The 19,332-nt window shown below is 44.1% G+C and overlaps 1 protein-coding gene and 1 long non-coding RNA gene across 5 annotated transcripts in view; one reads left to right on the forward strand and one right to left on the reverse strand.

Moving 5' to 3' along the window:
* The window catches only part of LOC123333790, a 15,490-nt gene extending 13,151 nt beyond the window's left edge, over positions 1 to 2,339 (reverse strand). The window contains exon 1 of the long non-coding RNA XR_006551354.2: positions 2,226 to 2,339. This is a non-coding gene — a long non-coding RNA (uncharacterized LOC123333790). The remainder of the gene's footprint in view (positions 1 to 2,225) is intronic.
* EI24 (EI24 autophagy associated transmembrane protein) lies at positions 1,611 to 16,267 on the forward strand. 4 transcript variants are annotated; one of them, XM_044943544.2, is made up of 12 exons: positions 1,611 to 1,806; positions 4,845 to 4,957; positions 8,395 to 8,540; positions 9,277 to 9,337; positions 10,174 to 10,240; positions 10,890 to 11,014; positions 11,940 to 11,963; positions 12,060 to 12,164; positions 12,425 to 12,536; positions 13,222 to 13,333; positions 13,885 to 13,959; positions 15,235 to 16,267. In XM_044943544.2, exons 2-12 carry the CDS (start codon positions 4,916 to 4,918, stop codon positions 15,395 to 15,397), a joined length of 1,032 nt encoding a protein of 343 aa, XP_044799479.2. In that variant the 5' UTR covers positions 1,611 to 1,806; positions 4,845 to 4,915; the 3' UTR covers positions 15,398 to 16,267. The 4 variants fall into 4 exon arrangements, 3 of the variants coding, with proteins under 3 accessions (XP_044799479.2, XP_025142149.3, XP_006057733.1); XR_003109598.3 differs by having other exon boundaries at positions 11,940 to 12,164; positions 15,235 to 15,608; positions 15,903 to 16,267; XM_025286364.3 differs by having other exon boundaries at positions 11,940 to 12,164.
* Positions 16,268 to 19,332: the final 3,065 nt, after the last annotated feature.

Below are 19,332 nucleotides of genomic sequence, written 5' to 3' on the forward strand. Positions count from 1 at the left end.
AAAAAGTTCCCCTCCCAAGGGGTTTACATATATAAATTCCAGGTTGGCCCTTTATTCAGAGGCTTGTGCTATTCTCAACACTTAGTTTTCTTCTCCCATCTTATTAGTTTCTACTCCGGGACAGTCTTCCTGGTAGTTTCCACAGGCTCAGGGTAGGGGTCTTGGCTATTCTGGAATGGGGCTGGAAGTTGGTCAGGGAAGAAGAGGTCAGTAACTAACTCAAGGAGAGTCAAGAGGTCTGGGTATTTGTTTTGTCACTGACCTTGAGTAAGTCAGAAGACATCTGGGCTTACACTATGTAAGATAATACTAAATAGCTTCTAGTTGTAAAATTCTGATTCTATTGGTGGCCCGAGCAGAGCAGCTCTAAGCACACCTAGAGGTGAAGGAAAAGGGAAATGGAAAGAAAAAAAAATGTGGAGTGAGAGATATAGGAGGTTGGGAATAGGGGTGAAAAAGGTTATAAGTCAGGCTTGATGGTTCGACACCCTGGGGTAGACAGACTGGTGGCCTCAGAGGTGAAAACAGTTTCATTTCTATTTACTTGACCGTTTTCATCTCGGCCAACACTGTGCTGCCAGAAGACAAAGTCTAATGCAGCTAAACTGCATGGCAGCTTGACCTATTCTTCTTCTTCTTCTTCTTCTTTTTTTAATATTTATTTATTTATTTGGCTGCGCCAGATTTTAGTTGGAGAAGGCAATGGCAACCCACTCCGGTACTCTTGCCTGGAGAATCCCCTGGATGGAGGAGCCTGGTGGGCTGTGGTCCATGGGGTCGCGAAGAGTCTGACACGACTGAGCGACTTTGCTTTCCCTTTTCATTTTCACGCATTGGAGAAGGGAATGGCAACCCACTCCAGTGTTCTTGCCTGGAGAATCCCAGGGACGGTGGAGCCTGGTGGGCTGTGGTCCATGGGGTCGCGAAGAGTCTGACACGACTGAGCGACTTTGCTTTCCCTTTTCACTTTCACGCATTGGAGAAGGGAATGGCAACCCACTCCAGTGTTCTTGCCTGGAGAATCCCAGGGACGGTGGAGCCTGGTGGGCTGCCGTCTATGGGGTCGCACAAAGTCGGACACGACTGAAGCGACTTAGCAGCAGCAGCAGCAAATTTTAGCTGTGGTATGTGAGATCTAGTTCCCTGACCAGGGATCAAACCCTTATCCGCTGCGTTGGGAGCGCGGGAGCCTCAGCCACTGGACCACCAGGGAAGGCCCACTGACCTATTCTTAGTCATTTTATTCTTAATAGGTGAATGAGCTTGATTTAAACCCAGCATTCCTTAGTACTCTTTGGTTATAGAAAATCTCCAACCAAATAGATCAAGATGACTTCTGCATCTTATTGTTCCGTTGTTAGGCTTTATAATAGAAAGACAGGCAACCTCGGAGAAGTAAAAAAGAGAGAGCAAAGAACTGTTAATAGATACTGGATCGGGAAGGAGGGCAACTGGGCGGCGGTGGAGGAACAGCGTCCGGGAAAGCTGCGCGGACAGACCAGGCGCGCGGAACCGGTTCTGCGCACCGCCGGTATTTCCAGCCTGCGTCCGCACGTAGCCCCGCCCCTCCTCCGCCGTGGCCCCGCCCCCTCCTCCTGGGCCGCTGAACTCGGCGCCCGCCCGACTTCCCAGCGGCCCCGTGCGGCCCGGGCATGCCCAGTGCGGGCGCAGCGGCCCCGGCCCTGGCAGCGCCCGGGCGGGAGCGTGCGATCCGGTGCGGAGGGGCTCTGAGGAGACGAGCGGGCCCTCGGTGGGCGAGAGACCCGGCTGGAGCCGGAGCCGGAACCGCGGCGGCGAAGCTCCCGGGTAGGTGCAGCTCGGCCGAGCCAGGCTCTGGCGCCGCGCAGCACGCTCGCGGGGTGGACCCCGGCGGCTGGGGCGGCGAGGGCGTGGGAGGGCAGCAGGGCCTGAGCGCGGGGATGGGAGGTGCGGGCGGAGGCTGCGGGCGGGGATCCCGAACCGGAAAGTGCCTCGGCGGCGGGGCAGGGCTGGGGCGGGGGACGCAGCCGGCAGACGCGGGCGAACCTCTGCCCAGGTGCGGCGCGGCTCGGTTTAGCTCACCGTGTGACGGGAAGTGAGCTTGCCCCGCGCCTCGTGCACGGCTCTGGTTGTCGAGAGAGACCAGCCTCCACTGGAGTTTGCCCAGGAGCTGCAGGGAGACGGGTCCGAAGGGACCTGTGGGTTCCGAGCGTCCGCGGAGCCCGGTGAGAAGAGAGGATGCTTACCTTTAGCGCACCTGGAGTGGGATGTGACAGCCACCTGCCTTCCGGACTTGGGTTTAGTGACTTAGAAATGAAAGTACAGGACTGTGCCTCAGTAGATACTCGGTCAGTTCTCATGACTGCTTAGAAATTTAATGGCCAGCTGTGTTTACAGGCATAAGAAACATTTTGTCCCTGGGATGCTCTGGTTAAACAAAATTCCTCATTGCAAAGCTTGAGTAGACAGTCTCGACTGAGGGGTTTGGAATACCGGAGTTTTGAAGTTCTCTGTAGCCTTTCGCGTGCTGTAATCTTGGGCAAGCCATTTAACTTCAGAGACTCAGTTCCTCCCTCTGTGAAATCATGTGAACTAGATGTATCTCATTTACTTTCACCTCAGTTCGAGGATTCCCTCCGTATTATTATTCAGTCTCTGGTCTCCAGTTGTGGCAGGTTTTTCTCCATGTCTGACCTTTTTTGCTAAACCGGATAATTCACCTATTTCTGTAGCAAGGCTGCTAGGGTTTCCGTGTAAAATTGAAGTGACTTGTCCTCAAAAGCCCCTGTTGGTCAGTAGGTAACTCGCGACTTGTTACCTGCAGAGTGAAAGTCGTTCAGTCGTGCCCGGCTCTTTGCTACCCCACGGACTGTATAGTGCATGGAATTCTCCAGGCCAGAATACTGGAGTGGGTAGCCTTTCCCTTCTCCAGGGGATCGTCCCAACCCAGGGATGGAACCCAGGCCCCCCGCATGGCAGGCGGATTCTTTACCAGCTGAGCCACAAGGGAAGCCCTTCAGAAGCCAGGTGTTAATGGCCATGGTTCAGATAACAGAGCTCTTTTCCCTTGAATTAGGACCAACATGCTTCAAGTTGTGTCAGCGCCTTGTGAGAAACCCAGACTAAGTAGTGTTTCCTTAAATTCCCAAACTAGCTCATTCTGTAGTGGGGTTATGTTTATATTAGAAGTTAAGGTTTTATTTTCATGTTATTGCACTGTATACTCAACACCTAGGAAGAAATTTAATACCCTTAATTCATTGATGAGGAAGTAGATGATTAAGAGTGAATCCGTGATAGTCTTTAGCAACCAGTGTCTTGTGTATCATCATGAGCATTAACTATTCACCTGACTCTGAGTGTATCTGTATAGGATTTGACCCAAGGAGCAGATGGTACATACACTGTTGGGCAAGTTGCCTTCCTACTGCTGTATTCCCTGCTCTTCCTGTTCTGGGTGGCAGTAGTCCAGTTGGGTCAGTAAGGTATAGTTTGATGAAGTGGTCGTTAAGCAAAGGGTGCTTATGTTTTGAAATTTGAGGTTTATAGAAGCTGCCTATGATACTGTCATTATGCGCTCTCTCTTAAACTGAGGATATCTCAGATTGATTAAGTCACATTTGAGAAGTTTAGAATCCCAAGTTCTTAATTAAGTTTTTGAAAATGGGTTCTTCGTTCACCTTAAACACATTACTTGGGAGCATAATAGTCTAAGAATATTTATACATGTGAACTTTCAAGTTATTATTTTATGAAGCTAGATTTTTCATTCACCTAATAAAAAAATACAGTGGGAACCCAGAGAAAACCATAATTCAAAAAGTCACACGCAAAAAGACACACGCAACCCTATGTTCATTACAGCACTGTTTACAATAGCCAAGACATGTAAACAACCTAGATGTCCATCAACAGAGGAAGTACAACAGTGGAGTACTACTCAGCCATAAAAAGGAGCAAAGTTGAGTTGTTTGCAGAGACATAGATGGACTCAAAAAATACAGTGGGAAAGTTATAGTGTGTTAAAGAATATTTGCATATGTGAACTTAACCTTTTTTGGGCCTAGTTTAAAATTCATTATTTTTTGCATGCTTATTAAAATTGTACATATGTATGTATGTATTTAAAGTTGGAAAACAGGAAAGGCATATTTGAGGGTCTTGGTGGGAAATTTCACATCATCATCCAAACTTACCGCTGCCGGAGGGCCCCGTGTATGAAGTGCGTATTTAACAATTTTGGTTAGAACTTTCATCTTGCTCTCGTATTTGCATTCACGTAACTTCAAGCACAAATGTTGCTTAAGAGGATATTGAAGTGTAATTGTCACTCATGATCTCGGATCTCAAAAATACCTGGGGCATGCAGAAGGGATGGTAGCCTGATACGACGCATTGGAAAAGACGCTGATGCTGGGAAGGATAGAGGGCAGGAAGAGAAGAGGGTGACTGGGATGATTGGATGGCATCATCGACTCAGTGGACATGAGTTTAAGCAAACTCTGGGAGATAGTGAAAGACAGGAAAGCCTGGTGTGTTGCAGTTCACGGGTCACAGAGTTGGGCACAACTTAGCAACTGAACAACGACAGAGGAGGAATAGTTAGGGACATCATGGCCCAGAGAAGAGGCTACTGGTCCAAGAGTACATTTACCCCGAATAAAAGTGAAAGGTGGGTAAGTGACTTAAAAATTGTTGATTTCAGGTTTTTCAGCAGTTACAGCTATAATCTCACTTAGTTCACTTGCTAGTATCTATGTAACTGATAGAATCTACTGCACTCCTATTAGAGAAGTATGTGGAAAACGTCGTCATGTAACTTGAAGATAAATATTTTTCCTTGATTATACTCCATCTGTTTTCAGGTCCTTCATGATGAAAAATCTGGGGACACTTCTCTCTCCTTTGTGTAGCTGATAGTTTGGGCGGTAAAGAGATGGCTGACAGTGTCAAAACCTTTCTGCAGGACCTTGCCAGGGTGAGTACGTCCAGTCTTCTTCTGACCCTTTTGCTGCAGGAAAGGACTAGAAAATCTGTTACGTAGTGTTGTTGTATTTGTTGGATTCTTCACATACAGGTTTTCACTCTAATCCATACTACTCAAAGAGAGAGGAATTATCCTGCATCTCACAGAAACTTGGGAGACCTGTCTAGTGAATGTCTCTGGTATGGGGATCCTGTTCAGCTTGGGCCCAGACTGTCTTTTTTTTTTTTAAACTGTTTTTTTTACCAAAGTGAATTGTGGGATCTTAGTTCCCCTACTAGGAACTGAATCGGGCACTTGACCTTGACAGCATGGAGTCCTAACCACCGGACCACCAGGGAATTCCCTAAACTTTATTTTGGAATAATTTTAGACTTGCAGAAAAGTTGTAGGGTCATACAGAGAGCTCCACTGTATCCTTCACCAGGTTCTCCTAATACTGCCATCTTATGTAACCGTGGTATATTGTTGAAAACCAAGCAATGAACATTGGTGTAATACCTAACCTACTTTTTGGATCTACAGTATAGAACCTCTCTTATTCTCCCATTTACAAGGGAGACGATGATGCTCTAGGAAAATGTCCCATTAAAGGGACATTTAGGACCCCCTAATCAACAGACCCATAAAGGTCTGTTTAGGACCCAGTAACCCGAATGATCTATCGTATGACATTGCATTATAGTGATGTCTGAGGTCCAGTGCCCTAGTTGGAGCCCCTGTCGCTTTATTCTTGAGGGCAGGAGAGAGACAAGTTCTGCCTGGGAGTGGGCGTGTTTATAAGTTTATTTCCTTTGATTAAAAGAGGTGGAATTGAAGGAATATCTCAGAAGGGCCAAAGCGAATTCATGCAATGTGACCTTCTTTTAATACCTTACATCCTTGTCTTGCCGTTCTTGTGCGATAAAATGTCAACTCTGGATCAGTTATACAGCATGCACTTTGTGTGTGTGTCTGCCCCAGACAGACTGCAAGTATCAGACAGAGGTGGGGATCCTGTCGTCATCCTGGCACATGCTAGGCCTTAAGCCACTTGAACTTAATGATCTTAAAATTTTAAACTGTTTGTGGAAGACTCAAGTTAAAAAGCAAAATAAGAATAAACATTACTCATAGGTAAAAGATCATGTGAACCTTGCCAATGTATGCTCCTTTCAGTGTGTAGTTCATGAACGTGTCCATTTCTCTGTATTCTGACAACTTTCTCTAAAATTTGTTTTTGCTCATAATAGGAGAAAATGTCATTCTTAAATCCAGGTTGACCATTGTTTCCAGAATACCTTTTTCTGCTTCTTGATGATGTTGAATACCCTAGTTCTTCCCTCTCTACTTTGGATATAAAACTGTTCTGGCACTTACTAAACTATACATTTTTGTTGTTGTTGTTTGCCTATGTACTTTTCCTGCCGAGTTACGAGTTTCTTAAGCACATCCATATGACTGATGTCTGGCTCATTAAGGATGCTCAGTATGAAAGTGGGTTGATGAATGAGGGTAGTCCTTTGAACTGGGTAATAGGCAGGTCTAATGTTCGTGGTAATGACAGTAACCTTTCTACCACTGGGGCTCTTACAGTTATTGGCAAGTGGCCCCGTCAGTGACTTATAGACTTAATCATTCTCTCCCTCACCATACATGTTTAAAGACATTCTTCTCCAGCTATACTGCCATGCTGTTTATGTCTTACTCAGCAATAGCTTTTCATACTTTTATGCTAATTATTTCTTTGTGTCTTCCTTCAGCCTTGGTCCAGCCCTGGTCCTTTTTGGAGACCAGTGTTTAATCTATCCTTGTTTGATATAGGATGTAAATCATACTTGTAGGCATTCAACTGATAATAGAAGAGTATAAAGGAGGGCTATAACTTGGCTTAACAGTATTGGTAACTCTTAGACAGATTAGAAAACCACTATTTTGCAACGTGTTATTCAAGATTGGTTTGATCAAGACTTGTTAATTGATGCCCAAATCTAGGGAAGAGGACTTAATGAGCAGGATATTTGTCTGGTCTCAGAAATGTCTGCCCGCAGATTCCTTACTAGTTGCGAGGAGAAAAATTTGCAGCCATACAATGGAGCTGGATAACACCTTCTGAATATGTAGAATCAGTGTCACCTGCAAGGGCCAACACAGACATCACGTGCTTCTGGGTGTAACACCTGGAAAGGCACACCATCACGTAGGTGATTCTTGTTGTTTCGTCACTATGTTGTGTCTAACTCTTTTGCGACCTCATGGACTACAGTCCACCAGACTCCTCTTTCTGGGATTTCCCATGCAAGAATACTTGAGTGGGTTGCCGTTTCCTTCTCTGGGGATCTTCCCAACCCAGGGTTCAGTCCCATGTCTCTTGTATTGGCATGTGGATTCTTTACCACTGAGCCACCTGGGAAGCCCCACTTAGGTGATAACTCCTGCTAAAAATTTGTAACCTGGGGTCTAATCATGAGTCACAAACCTAAATTGAGGGCACCCCATAAAATAACTGATGTGTATACTTCAAAAAGGAAGACAGCTATAGAGCTGTTCCTAATGGAGGGAGACTAAAGAGATACGAGAGTTAAGTGCAATGTGTGATTCTGAACTGATGTGTGGTATGCGATGGGTAAAAATGCTGTAGAGGGCATTTCTGAGACAAATGGGGAAATTGTAGTATGAACTCATTGGAAAAGACTGATGCTGGTAAAGATTGAGGGCAGGAGAAGGGGACGACAGAGGATGAGATGATTGGATGGCATCACCAACTCAATGGACATGGGTCTGGGTGAATTCCGGGAGTTGGTGATGGACAGGGGAGCCTGGCATGCTGCGGTTCATGGGGTCGCAAAGAGTTGGACACGACTGAGCGACTGTACTGACTGAACTGATCTTGTATTAAGGAATATCATTGTTCTTAGGAAATACACAATGAACAGTTGTAAGTAAAGAGACACGATATAGCAACCTACTCAAATGATCTAGAAAGAAATGAGTATATATGTATACAGTGAAGTCGCTCCATCGTGTCCGACTCTTTGCGACCCCGTGGACTGTAGCCTACCAGGCTTCTCCGTCCATGGGATTCTCCAGGCAAGAATACTGGAGTGGTTACCATTTCCTTCTCCAGGGGATCTTCCTGACCCAGGGATCGAACCCGAGTCTCCTGCATTGGAGGCAGAGTCTTTAACCTCTGAGCCACCAGGGAAGCCCGTAAATAACAGTGTGGCACAGCAACTGGTGATTTCGAGAAAGGATATTAGGAATTTCTCCATTCTTGCAACTCTTCTGTAAATTGGGAATGATTTCTAAACAGAAGAATATCAAGGGTCACTTCAGCCTTGTAGCAAACTAAGTAGAATGATTTACACTATTATTTCATTGTATCTAACTTTGGGAAGTCTTCTGATCCCTAATTTTCCGTCTTTAAAAACAATAAATACTCATGTCGACAGGGAATCAAAGACTCCATCTGGGGAATTTGTACCATCTCAAAGCTAGATGCTCGAATTCAACAAAAGAGAGAGGAGCAGCGTCGAAGAAGGGCAAGCAGTATCTTGGCTCAGAGGAGAGCCCAGAGCATAGAGAGGAAGCAGGAGAGGTAAGGAGTGGAGGCTGAGGTCAGGGAGCATCTGAACTCCCTTCCAGTCGGGGGTAGGGGGGCACTTTAGGAAGTGATCAGATTGAGCATAAAATTCAGACACTACATAATGATGTGGAGTTTCAGTACCCCATTATTTGTCTTTTGTACTCTCTCCCCATAAAAGTTACAGGTGATTTTTCCCCACTTCCCTCACACTGAATTAAACTGAGGTCTAGCAGTAATCCTTGTTCAAAATATTGTGGTGTCTAAAAGAAATCAGAATGATGAATATTGTTATTGTTTTAGTTGCTAAGTTATGTCTGTCTCTTTGTGACCCCATGGGCTATAGCCCACCAGGCTCCTGTCCATGGGATTTCCTAGGCAAGAATACTGGAATGGGTTGCCATTTCCTTCTCCAAGAATGGTGAATAGAGAACCATAAAAAATATTTTTGGCTGAGTGGATGCTTCTAGGAGCACCTATGTGGAATTTGATAAAAGAACCTGACATTCCCTTCTAATCTTCTCCAGTCTTGGACTTAGGAAATAAAGGAGTTTGTTTTGTTTTTAAGAAAAAATGCTTCTCTTGAAATATTTTTAGCCTTTCTCATTGATATTAGGAAGAACATTGGAAGAACAATAGGTGCTAAAAAATAATATGGTGCTAAGAAAATATATAAAAAGGAGAGCTGCTGAATGACAATATGGAAATAGCCTATATACCTGTTAAGCTAAACACATGTGGTCTTTTCCAGTGAACCACGTATTGTGAGCAGAATTTTTCAGTGCTGCGCTTGGAATGGTGGAGTTTTCTGGGTAAGTTCTTTTTCCTCAAATTCCAAGTGCCTTAGAAGCATCTTTATTCAGGTTGTTGCAGTGTTCATGGTTCTCAGCTGTCCTCTTAAACCTGAGACAGGTAACTTTCACATAGTAATACATTCCTAAGGCCATCACTCAGGATTCTGTGCATTTTCAGTCATTTTATGTCCCCTCAGACTTCTTGTATGTAAATGTCAGGGACAGCCCTGCACATACACTTCTTTTGTTAAATGACTTAACAAGTTTTATTGTCATAGGTAACAATTTCTCATGACATTGTCTGGACATTTTGGTTCAGAGTGACTGTGGAGGCGCAAAGGGGAGGGACAGATGGACATTAGCAAGGCTCTCCCGTCAGCTGGTCACAGCAGTGTCCTCAAACTGATTACTATGGAAACTCACACCAGAAGGTTGTCTACAGTTGACCAAGAACCAACACAGCCCCAGGAGAAATTTGAGTACTTTGAAAAACAAAGAGTCAAAATATTTTCTTTGACTTGAAATTCAGTATAATTCAACTTGTTAATCTAAGCATTTCACAGATGTTTTTAGGTGTTAGCTTTAATTAATGAAATTAGACTGTGTTCTTGGTATTGGCATGGATACTGATTGACTTGTGCTCCTGTGCCTCCAAAAGTCTGTTTTCGTAGGCAGTGTTGGGTGTGTGTCTCCGCTGGAGAACTGGTAAAGAGCAGCAAGTCCGGTTCTGATGCCCCTGCAGGACTCCTGATTTATAAAAGGCACTTCCATCTGGAAAATGAGCACACTGAAACTTGAAATTCTTGTTTTAAAGAAGGGCTTTTGATGCTTACCTTATTGCTTCTCTCCTTTAGTTCAGTCTCCTCTTGTTTTATCGAGTGTTTATTCCCGTCCTTCAATCAGTAACGGCCCAGATTATTGGTAAGTAACTCCATTGCTGTGTGCTATCTGCCCAGGATAGAGGGGGGGAGGTTTTTCCTGTCTCCCTCAGTTTATTGAACACTTACTTTGAACCCGGAGCTTTAGGTTTTTTATGTATTTATTTGTTTGACTGCATCAGGTCTTACTTGCCCTGAGGCATGTGGGATCTTAGTTCTGTGATCAGGAATCAAACCCATGTCCCCTGCTTTGCAAGGCAGATTCCTCGAAGTCAAATCTCTCAGCAACCCTTTGAGAAGGTATTGCTGTGGATACCATTTTGTAGATGAGGAAATGCAAATTGGTTACCACGGTTAAACCATTAGTAAGTGGCGAAGCTGGAATATGAACTCAGGTGGATTCCTGCATCCAGTGACTACTAGTCACTGACCCGTCAGCCACCACCAAGGGAGCACTTTTGTGTCCAAGTAAGCAGCACACATCCATGGCCACTCTGAATTGGAGTCATGGCCAGAATGTGGTGTTTCTATGGCAAAGTTAGACTGCCTGGAACAGGTACAGTGATGTGCTGGCAAGAAGCAAAGGTGTGTGTGTGTGGAGGGGAAGCACAGTCACAAATCAGGGGATGCACCTTTGGTCTTCTGGCTTTCCCTTTCTCCAGGTAAACTAATAAGCCCTCCCCCCGTCCTAGGTGACCCATCGCTACATGGGGATGTCTGGTCGTGGCTGGAGTTCTTCCTCACATCAATTTTCAGTGCCCTCTGGGTGCTCCCCCTCTTTGTGCTCAGCAAAGTCGTCAACGCGATTTGGTTTCAGGTCAGTCCAGGGCAGCATGGAGTCTGGGTCTGACGGCATGATTGGTCACCTGGTGGCAGATTTCAGTCTGTCAATTTAGTAGCTACGTAGGGAGCGACTCCACAGCCTGAACTTTTCTTGGTCAGGCAGCCAGTGGGTGAGATCTGGGCTCTTGTAAAATGAAATTATTCTCTCAGCTCACAAGGGCGTCTCATGGCCAGGTGTCCAGGGGCTTTTCTCCCCTGGTAGGTCTCATGGCAAATTAGTGGCCTTCACTTTGGGGATGGATAATTAGGCCATTTAATTCATGGCAAATAGATGGGGAAACAGTGGACACAGTGGTTGACTTTATTTTTCTGGACTCCAAAATCACCGCAGATGGTGACTGCAGCCACGAAACAAAAAGACGCTCCTTGGAAGGAAAGTTATGACCAACCTAGACAGCATATTAAAAAGCAGAGATATTACTTTGCCAACAAAGGTCTGTCTAGTCAAGGCTATGGTTTTTCCAGTGGTCATGTGAGAGTTGGACTGTAAAGAAGGCTGAGCGCCGAAGAATTGATGCTTTTGAACTGTGATGTTGGAGAAGACTCTTGAGAGTCCCTTGGACTGCAAGGAGATCCAACCAGTCCATCCTAAAGATCAGTCCTGGGTGTTCATTGGAGGGACTGATGTTGAAGCTGAAACTCCAATACGTTGGCCACTTGATAAGAGCTGACTCATTGGAAAAGACCCTGATGCTGGGAAAGATTGAGGGCGGGAGGAGAAGGGGACGACAGAGGATGAGATGGTTCGATGGCATCACCTACTCAATGGACATGGGTTTGGGTGAATTCTGGGAGTTGGTGATGGACAGGGAGGCCTGGCGTGCTGTGGTTCATGGGGTTGCAGAGTTGGACACGACTGAGTGACTGAACGTTTTGGTGAGCTCTTTTCTCTCTTGCAGGATATAGCGGACCTGGCATTTGAGGTATCTGGGAGGAAACCTCACCCATTTCCTAGTGTCAGCAAAATAATTGCTGACATGCTCTTCAACCTCTTGCTTCAGGCTCTCTTCCTTCTCCAGGTGAGACCATTCCGGGCACATGGGCGGATTAAACAAAGATCCACTAGAGGGAGCTTCACAAAAGCAGGGTATCCCGTTTATACTGAGCAGATATGTTTATGGGAGGTATTGATTTTTAAATCATTTTTCATAGAAACAACTAGAGACTTTTAAAATCATAAAATGATTTAAAAAAACAACAACATGAATTTACCTGCTCTTCCCAGCCACCCTGAGCCTTCTGCACTCACCTGCTATTTTAGAAACTTGAGAAGCAGCTCTCTGGCTGGCTGGGTAGAGAGCGAGAGCAATAACTCAGAGTGGCAGGTGAACAGCGTTAGGTCTCTGAAGCGTTGGAATTAAGCTTTTCCATACTTGTTCTCCAGGGGATGTTTGTGAGTCTCTTTCCCATCCATCTTGTTGGTCAGCTGGTTAGTCTCCTGCATATGTCTCTCCTCTACTCACTATACTGCTTCGAATATCGTTGGTTCAATAAAGGTAAGCCTGTCCAAAGAAACTCAAGAGCTTGGAGGCCCAGTTTGGAAATGGTGCTGCCAAGGAAACTTCAATACTGAGGCCCTTGGCAAACCCATCACTGGAATGAAGCAGCCTTTTTGGCAAGAGGGGACTTACATTTGGCTTAGAGGTTTTTTTAACCCTTTGGTGCTTGGGAGGATGTCGCACTGTAGGACTACCCTGTGGAGCTCAATGTCATGTAGCTCAGACAGAGCCATAAGGTGGCATAAAAGCACCAGTTATTCTGAATCAGAGAAGTTAATTTGATGCTGGTGCATACAGATCATTTGAGGGATATGTTGAAAGTCCTTGGTATATTTGGGTGTGGATGGTTGAAAGAGGTTAATTGATTTCTAGAGGATGGCTGCCTTTTTTTTTTTTTTTTTTTTGATATATCTTGCTTTGTTCAAAACTAATACTGACATAGGATGCTGCTGGTATTGAATGCAGAATTCACTTGGCTTGCCAGCTTTGAACTGTGATGGTTCAGTTGTAAAATCTTTGCATGGAAGCTTTATGGGATTTGGGCAATTCTAGTATACTTTAGTTGTATTCTAAATAGCAGATCTGAACCTAAAACTCAAACCTCAAATAAATTGTCAATGATATTTAGTCATTTGACTGAAAGGAAGTAATGCAGCCTAATTATGTTGGCTCCTTGTTTTAGGAATTGAAATGCACCAGCGGTTATCAAACATAGAAAGGAATTGGCCTTACTACTTTGGATTTGGTTTGCCCCTGGCTTTCCTCACAGCAATGCAGTCCTCCTACATTGTCAGGTAATTGGACTGCAAGGACTTGAAGGGAACTAGTTTAAAAAAAAGTAATAATAATAATAATAACTCAGTGTAGGGAGCACCTTGTGCGCACTGGTTCGGTGCTAGGCATTCTGCATTTTTACTTGGCCGTCTAGAGGTCTGTAGGATTTTTCTCCCTGACAGATAGTCACGGATGTCTGTCAGTTAGCATTATTTTATTTTTTGTGGGGGGGCCACACATTGAAGAATGCAGGATCTTAGCCTCCTGCAGTGGAAGCATGGAATTGTAACCATTGGACTGCCAAGGAATTCCTAGCATTAAAATATTGTCTGCATGATCCTATATCCCATATTCTTTCTTCTATGTTGCTTCCTGGAACAATGTTAAACATAGCCTGTGTTTAGAAAAATCCTTTTTTAAAAAAAAATTTTAAACATGTGTTTGATAGATTAAGGGTCCATCAAGCCATGCTATTTAGCACTGGAGGTAACTAACTTTGGGCTTCTAATATCTTCAGAGTCATGGCTATTTCGAAGGTGACTAATTCTTTTTTTTTTTTCCTCACAAACAGTGGCTGCCTCTTCTCTATCCTCTTTCCTTTATTCATTATCAGCGCCAATGAAGCAAAGACCCCTGGCAAAGCATAGTAAGTATTAGCCAGTATTAGCTAAAATGTAGCAAGTGTTTTCTGTCTAAAATACTGGGGTTGTAACACTGCAGTTATGTGAATGAGACATTTTTACAGTTTTTAAAAAACTGTATAACTGATCCTTTTTTTTTTTTTTTTAACAAATGAGAAAATTGTTTATTAAGGAAACAATTTAACAATTCTCCCTAGCAGAACTTGACAGACTAGGGCACACCTGAAGACAAGTACAGTTTCAGTCATTAACACACTATAGGGTGCTTATTCTACAACTGAAAAGTTGCTGAAGTTTGTGACATTATTTTCCTCACATTGCAGGAAAATATTAATATACAGTTTTATGAGAGTAGCACTTCTGGGATGTATCCCAAGATTTTCCCCATGCATATGTGTGCATTTCTGTTTCAAAAATTGATGCTATTATACATATTTATACATATTCTTAAAATGCAACAGTTCACTGAATAAGACGCTTATACCTGTAGTTAAGCTCATTTTGTAAGAATGGCCACCTTTTTAAAAATACTGGGTCATGTGATGTGGCTACATGAGTTTATTGATAATGATAACAAAACAGTATTTTAAAAATGAATCTTTAGCAATACTAGCACTCTGGAAATTTGATCACTTCAGAAAAAACCCCAATCTTTTGACAGTTTTGGTTGAGTCAGTGAGGACCCATGCATTAGAAAAGTTTCCAGTCTGCCTTAGGGTCTTACATGTTCTTGCGATCCATTAATGTTAAGTGTGTATCATAGCGTAATTGACTTTCTCTTGGAACTCTCCTGAAAGTGAACCATACCTAGCATGTGATATCTTCAGACCACAGCTTGAAGTCTTTATTTTGGCTGTGCTGGGTCTTAGTTGCTGCATGGGCTTTTTTCTGTTTGCGGCCAGCAGGGGCTTCTCTCTAGTTGCAGTGCACGGGTTTCTCATTGTGGTGGCTTCTCTTATGTTGCGGATCGTGGGCTCCAGATCACAGGCTCAGTAGTTGTGGTGCATGCACTTAGTTGCTCCGTGGCATGTGGGATCCTCCTGGATCAGGGATCGAACCTGATTCCACTGCCCTCCTGACAATGACAATGCCAGCGCTTTCTGTAGTTGCTACCTGTTTAATCTGTGTGTCCAATATATGTAGTCGCTTGATCAAATTTCAGTGGTCTTGTTTTCCCCTGTATCATTTTAAATTGAAAATAGTCAAATAAGTGGCCAAATGATTAAAACGGTTTTTCTCAACTGGCCGGTCTAAGAGGTTGGGTCTGTCTTGCCTTGCAGCCTTTTCCAGTTGCGCCTCTTCTCCTTGGTGGTTTTCTTAAGCAACAGACTCTTCCACAAGACGGTCTACCTGCAGTCGGCCCTGAGCAGCTCCACTTCTGCAGAAAAATTACCCTCGCCGCACCCGTCTCCTGCCAAACTGAAGGCTGCCGCAGGCCGCTGAGTCGGTCACCCGCCATCCGGAGGGGCCGGGTGGGATGGGAAGGATGCTGTGGCAGCTCTTCTCTGGTTCACCTCCATCCGCTCCCAGGGAAGGCAGGCCCACCCTGCCAAGGGCCCTGCCCACATTCCCTGCTCTCTGAGGAATCCAGATTTTTGTCTCTGGTGCACGTAAGGCAGAATCTTCCTGCGACCAGTATGGATTTTAAACACTGGTGAGTCTGAAAGGACCACAGGTTTTTCTGCAGCTCTTTTCTAGCATTTGCCAGCCCCGTGCCTGGACTGATTTGAATACTCTTTCTCCCTGTGCCATTTCCCTTCCATTTTCCCTTTCTGCCTCCCACCGCCCTTGGATGAATGGATTTTTGTAATTTTAGCTGTTGTGTTTTGTGGACCTGTTTTTTTGTTTTTCTGTGAAGCACATATATTGGATGTGGGAGGGACAGGAGGCTCCGCTGCTCCTGGTCACTCCCTTTATAGCCATCACTGTCTTGTTTCTTGTAACTCAGGTTAGATTTTGGTCTCTTGCTCCACTGCAAAAAAAAACACACAAAAACACAAGCCTGAAGACATGGGACAGAAGAAAGACCTCAGCCAGATCTCCACTGGGTTTGAGGAATGACTTTCCTTCTTCCCCTTGCAGGGGAAAAAGCTTTTTTCACTGGTACATTTAAAGCTCCCCAAAGATAGGGAGGTACCAATTTCGGACAAGTGCCACTGCAACACGGAATGCTCGGAGAACCTGAACTTTTACACTCGGGAGGTCTGATCTTGACTGTTGGCCACTGCTGGGTCTGTCTGGTGTTTCAAAGAATATTGGGTGCTGCAAATAGGAACTGAAGGGGTAAACTTATTAAACCCATTAAACCTGTGATTGCTTGGTTTTTTTCCTGTCATTTCAAAGAGACTAAATATGGAGGGAGGGGGCAGATGTCAAAACACCTGTACAGTGTTAAGATGTCACAGGTGTGAGCCGGTTTCTCACATATGTGTAATCGTCGAATTTATAAATTGTCACTTCAGGAAACATATTCATGGAACACAAGACTTTGTCATGATTAATTCTGAAAATTAGTTCTGAAAAATACTCCCTGAGGAAGTTTGGGATATGTTGTTATAATCTTGTTGGCACCTAGTGAAAGAATTTGGAATTGAGTTGTTTTAAAGTCTATACATCTCCTCTATATTTGTGAAGAAGAGAGGTCTGTCCAGACTTCAATGAATTGGACATTCTCATGAGGGAAGAGAATAGACATGGTTAACAGAAACCTTTACCAAATACAAGACAAAAATAAGGATCTAAAAATTGTTGCCAGGAGATGCGAACCAAGTTTGAATACAGAAGGTTTTAAAATAGTGTGTAGTTTGTTTCATCAGTTTGCAACTGATCGGCAGTTGCCTTATTTAAGATAAATTGTTGTAGTTTTTAAAATGAAATTTTAAAAGGTCACATTTTTGCTGTCTGAAATGTGTAATTGTGTCTGCTAAGCTGGTCTTAGAAGGATGAGGGAACCTGATTAGATAAAGGTAAGTGATATTATCCAGCATATGCCTGGCTATAGAAAATGATTTAAGTTACTGGAAGTGCTGTTGCTGCTGCTAAGTCACTTCAGTCGTGTCCGACTCTGTGTGACCCCATAGATGGCAGCCCACCAGGCTCCCCCGTCCCTGGGATTCTCCAGGCAAGAAAACTGGAGTGGGTTGCCATTTCCTTCTCCAGTGGATGAAAGTGAAAAGTGAAAGGTAAGTCGCTCAGTCGTGTCCGACTCTCAGCGACCCCATGGACTGCAGCCTACCAGGCTCCTCAGTCCATGGGATTTTCCAGGCAAGAGTACTGGAGTGGGGTGCCATTGCCTTCTTCGTACTGGAAGTGAGGGATCTGTAAAGTTTTATTAGTGTGACTGAGAGACCCAGGCATGTACAAAAGCTAGGTTAGCAAATGTCTATTGTAGATAAGCCTAATCTTGCGAGGTGTACACAGAAGCAGTGTAAATTGCTCTTGCCTTTTCACTAGCACACAGGCAGCGAGGGCAGTGATTAGGAAATTGGGATCAAAGGGAGAGCAGGCTCTATTTTTGCCAAATTCACAATGGCAGCTTCAGTTCAGTTCAGTCGCTCAGTCGTGTCCGACTCTTTGTGACCCCATGAATTGCAGCATGCCAGGCCTCCCTGTCCATCACCACTCCCAGAGTTCACTCAAACTCAATGTCCATCGAGTCGGTGATGCCATCCAGCCATCTCATCCTCTGTCGTCCCCTTTTCCTTCTGCCCCCAATCCCTCCCAGCATCAGAGTCTTTTCCAATGAGTCAACTCTTCGAATGAGGTGGCCAAAGTACTGGAGTTTCAGCTTTAGCATCATTCCTTCCAAAGAAATCCCAGGGCTGATCTCCTTTAGAATGGACTGGTTGGATCTCCTTGCAGTCCAAGAGACTCTCAGGAGTCTTCTCCAACACCACAGTTCAAAAGCATCAATTCTTCGGCGCTCAGCTTTCTTCACAGTCCAACTCTCACATCCATACATGACCACTGGAAAAACCATAGCCTGGACTAGACGGACCTTTGTTGGCGAAGTAATTTCTCTGCTTTTCAATATGCTATCTAGGTTAGTCAGCTTAAGGTGGACTAATAATAACTGAAAATAAGGGAGAGCACATCACTACGGATGAAAATGAGAGCTTGACCTTCAGTCATGCAGCCAGGAGGATCTAAGTAATCACATGCACAAAGCTCTCTTTAGGAACAGGTATGTGTGGTTCCAAGCACAACCCTTTTATCCTATCTAAAGTCGAGTTGTCCATTATAGCAACTCTAAAAAGTAAAAGCTTCAGACCTGAGTATGTTCAAGTCTGCTGGAAGTGTTTAAATGGACATATGTATGCACTGACTTGTTCGTTGCTCTGAACATAGAAAGGGGCCAAGATTAAATTTAAGAGAAGTGACAAACTGGGATAAACTCAGAAGAGGGTGACTAATGGGTTAGGGGTTAGTGAACCACGTTAAAAGATAACATTACTCATGTAATGACCATTTGAGTGCCTTCCCTGTCAGTCTTTGCAAGGCACTGAGGACTCAAGGGTAAGCCAGAGAGATGATTGCTGTCCTCTTGGATCTAACAGTACCGTGTAGGAGACTGAGAAATGATCAATTTCTGAAGAATTCTGTATTCAAATACCTACTGTTTCCCATATGTCTCAAAGCTGGATAAAACACTGGAATTCAGAGAAGCTTTGGGTAAGATAAGAGTGTCTCCCATGTGTTCAGCCTCCCATCCTCAGACTCATTCTCTGATTTCAAGTTTAAATGTTTTATTGCACCTTCAGACCTATGAGACAAGTAGTGACCATTTGATCATTTAGGTAAGTATGTAGTTCTTAACCAGGGGCTAACATCAGCATCATCTGAGGACTTTCCTAAGAGGCACAGGAACACCACTTGGACCTGGAATTATTTTTAAAATGTATTTTTATTTGACTACATTGGGTTTTTGTTGCATCATGCGGGATCTTTTGCTGTGGTCTTAGTTGTCCCACATCATGTGGGATCTTGGATCACAACCAGGGATTGAACTGCCATCCCCTGCATTGTGAGGTGGTTTCTTAACCACTGGACCACCAGGGAAGTCCCTGGAGGAAATTTAATGCTAAAAATAAAAGTTAAATTCTAATAACTACTTTTCACAGGAACTTGGTAAACTATTGCATCCATAAGTAAGAACAGATTGTTGTGAAAAGGGGACAGAATAGGAAGTTTCTTGGAAATTAACAAAATGTGGAAGTAAAATGAGATGGCTTATAAAAATGATGCTGAGGAGGCTAAATTAAAGAACCACAATGTAAACTTGAGGAAATTTCTCAGTACAAAGACCAAAAAGACTAAGACATGGAAAAAGTTAATAATCACAATGTCCAAGAATCATATCCAACATTTTTTCAAAAAAT

This window comes from Bubalus bubalis, chromosome 5 (assembly GCF_019923935.1).
Source record: "Bubalus bubalis isolate 160015118507 breed Murrah chromosome 5, NDDB_SH_1, whole genome shotgun sequence".
Classification (NCBI taxonomy): Eukaryota; Metazoa; Chordata; class Mammalia; order Artiodactyla; family Bovidae; genus Bubalus; species Bubalus bubalis.

What these genes read in the sequence shown, in the direction of transcription:
- EI24 (XM_025286364.3), top strand. Translation starts at nt 4,916, where the DNA reads ATGGCTGACAGTGTCAAAACCTTTCTGCAGGACCTTGCCAGG. An exon ending in TTCTGCAGGACCTTGCCAGG is followed by an intron (nt 4,958 to 8,394) that starts GTGAGTACGTCC and finishes TCATGTCGACAG; the next exon opens with GGAATCAAAGACTCCATCTG. An exon ending in AGTAACGGCCCAGATTATTG is followed by an intron (nt 10,241 to 10,889) that starts GTAAGTAACTCC and finishes CCCCCGTCCTAG; the next exon opens with GTGACCCATCGCTACATGGG.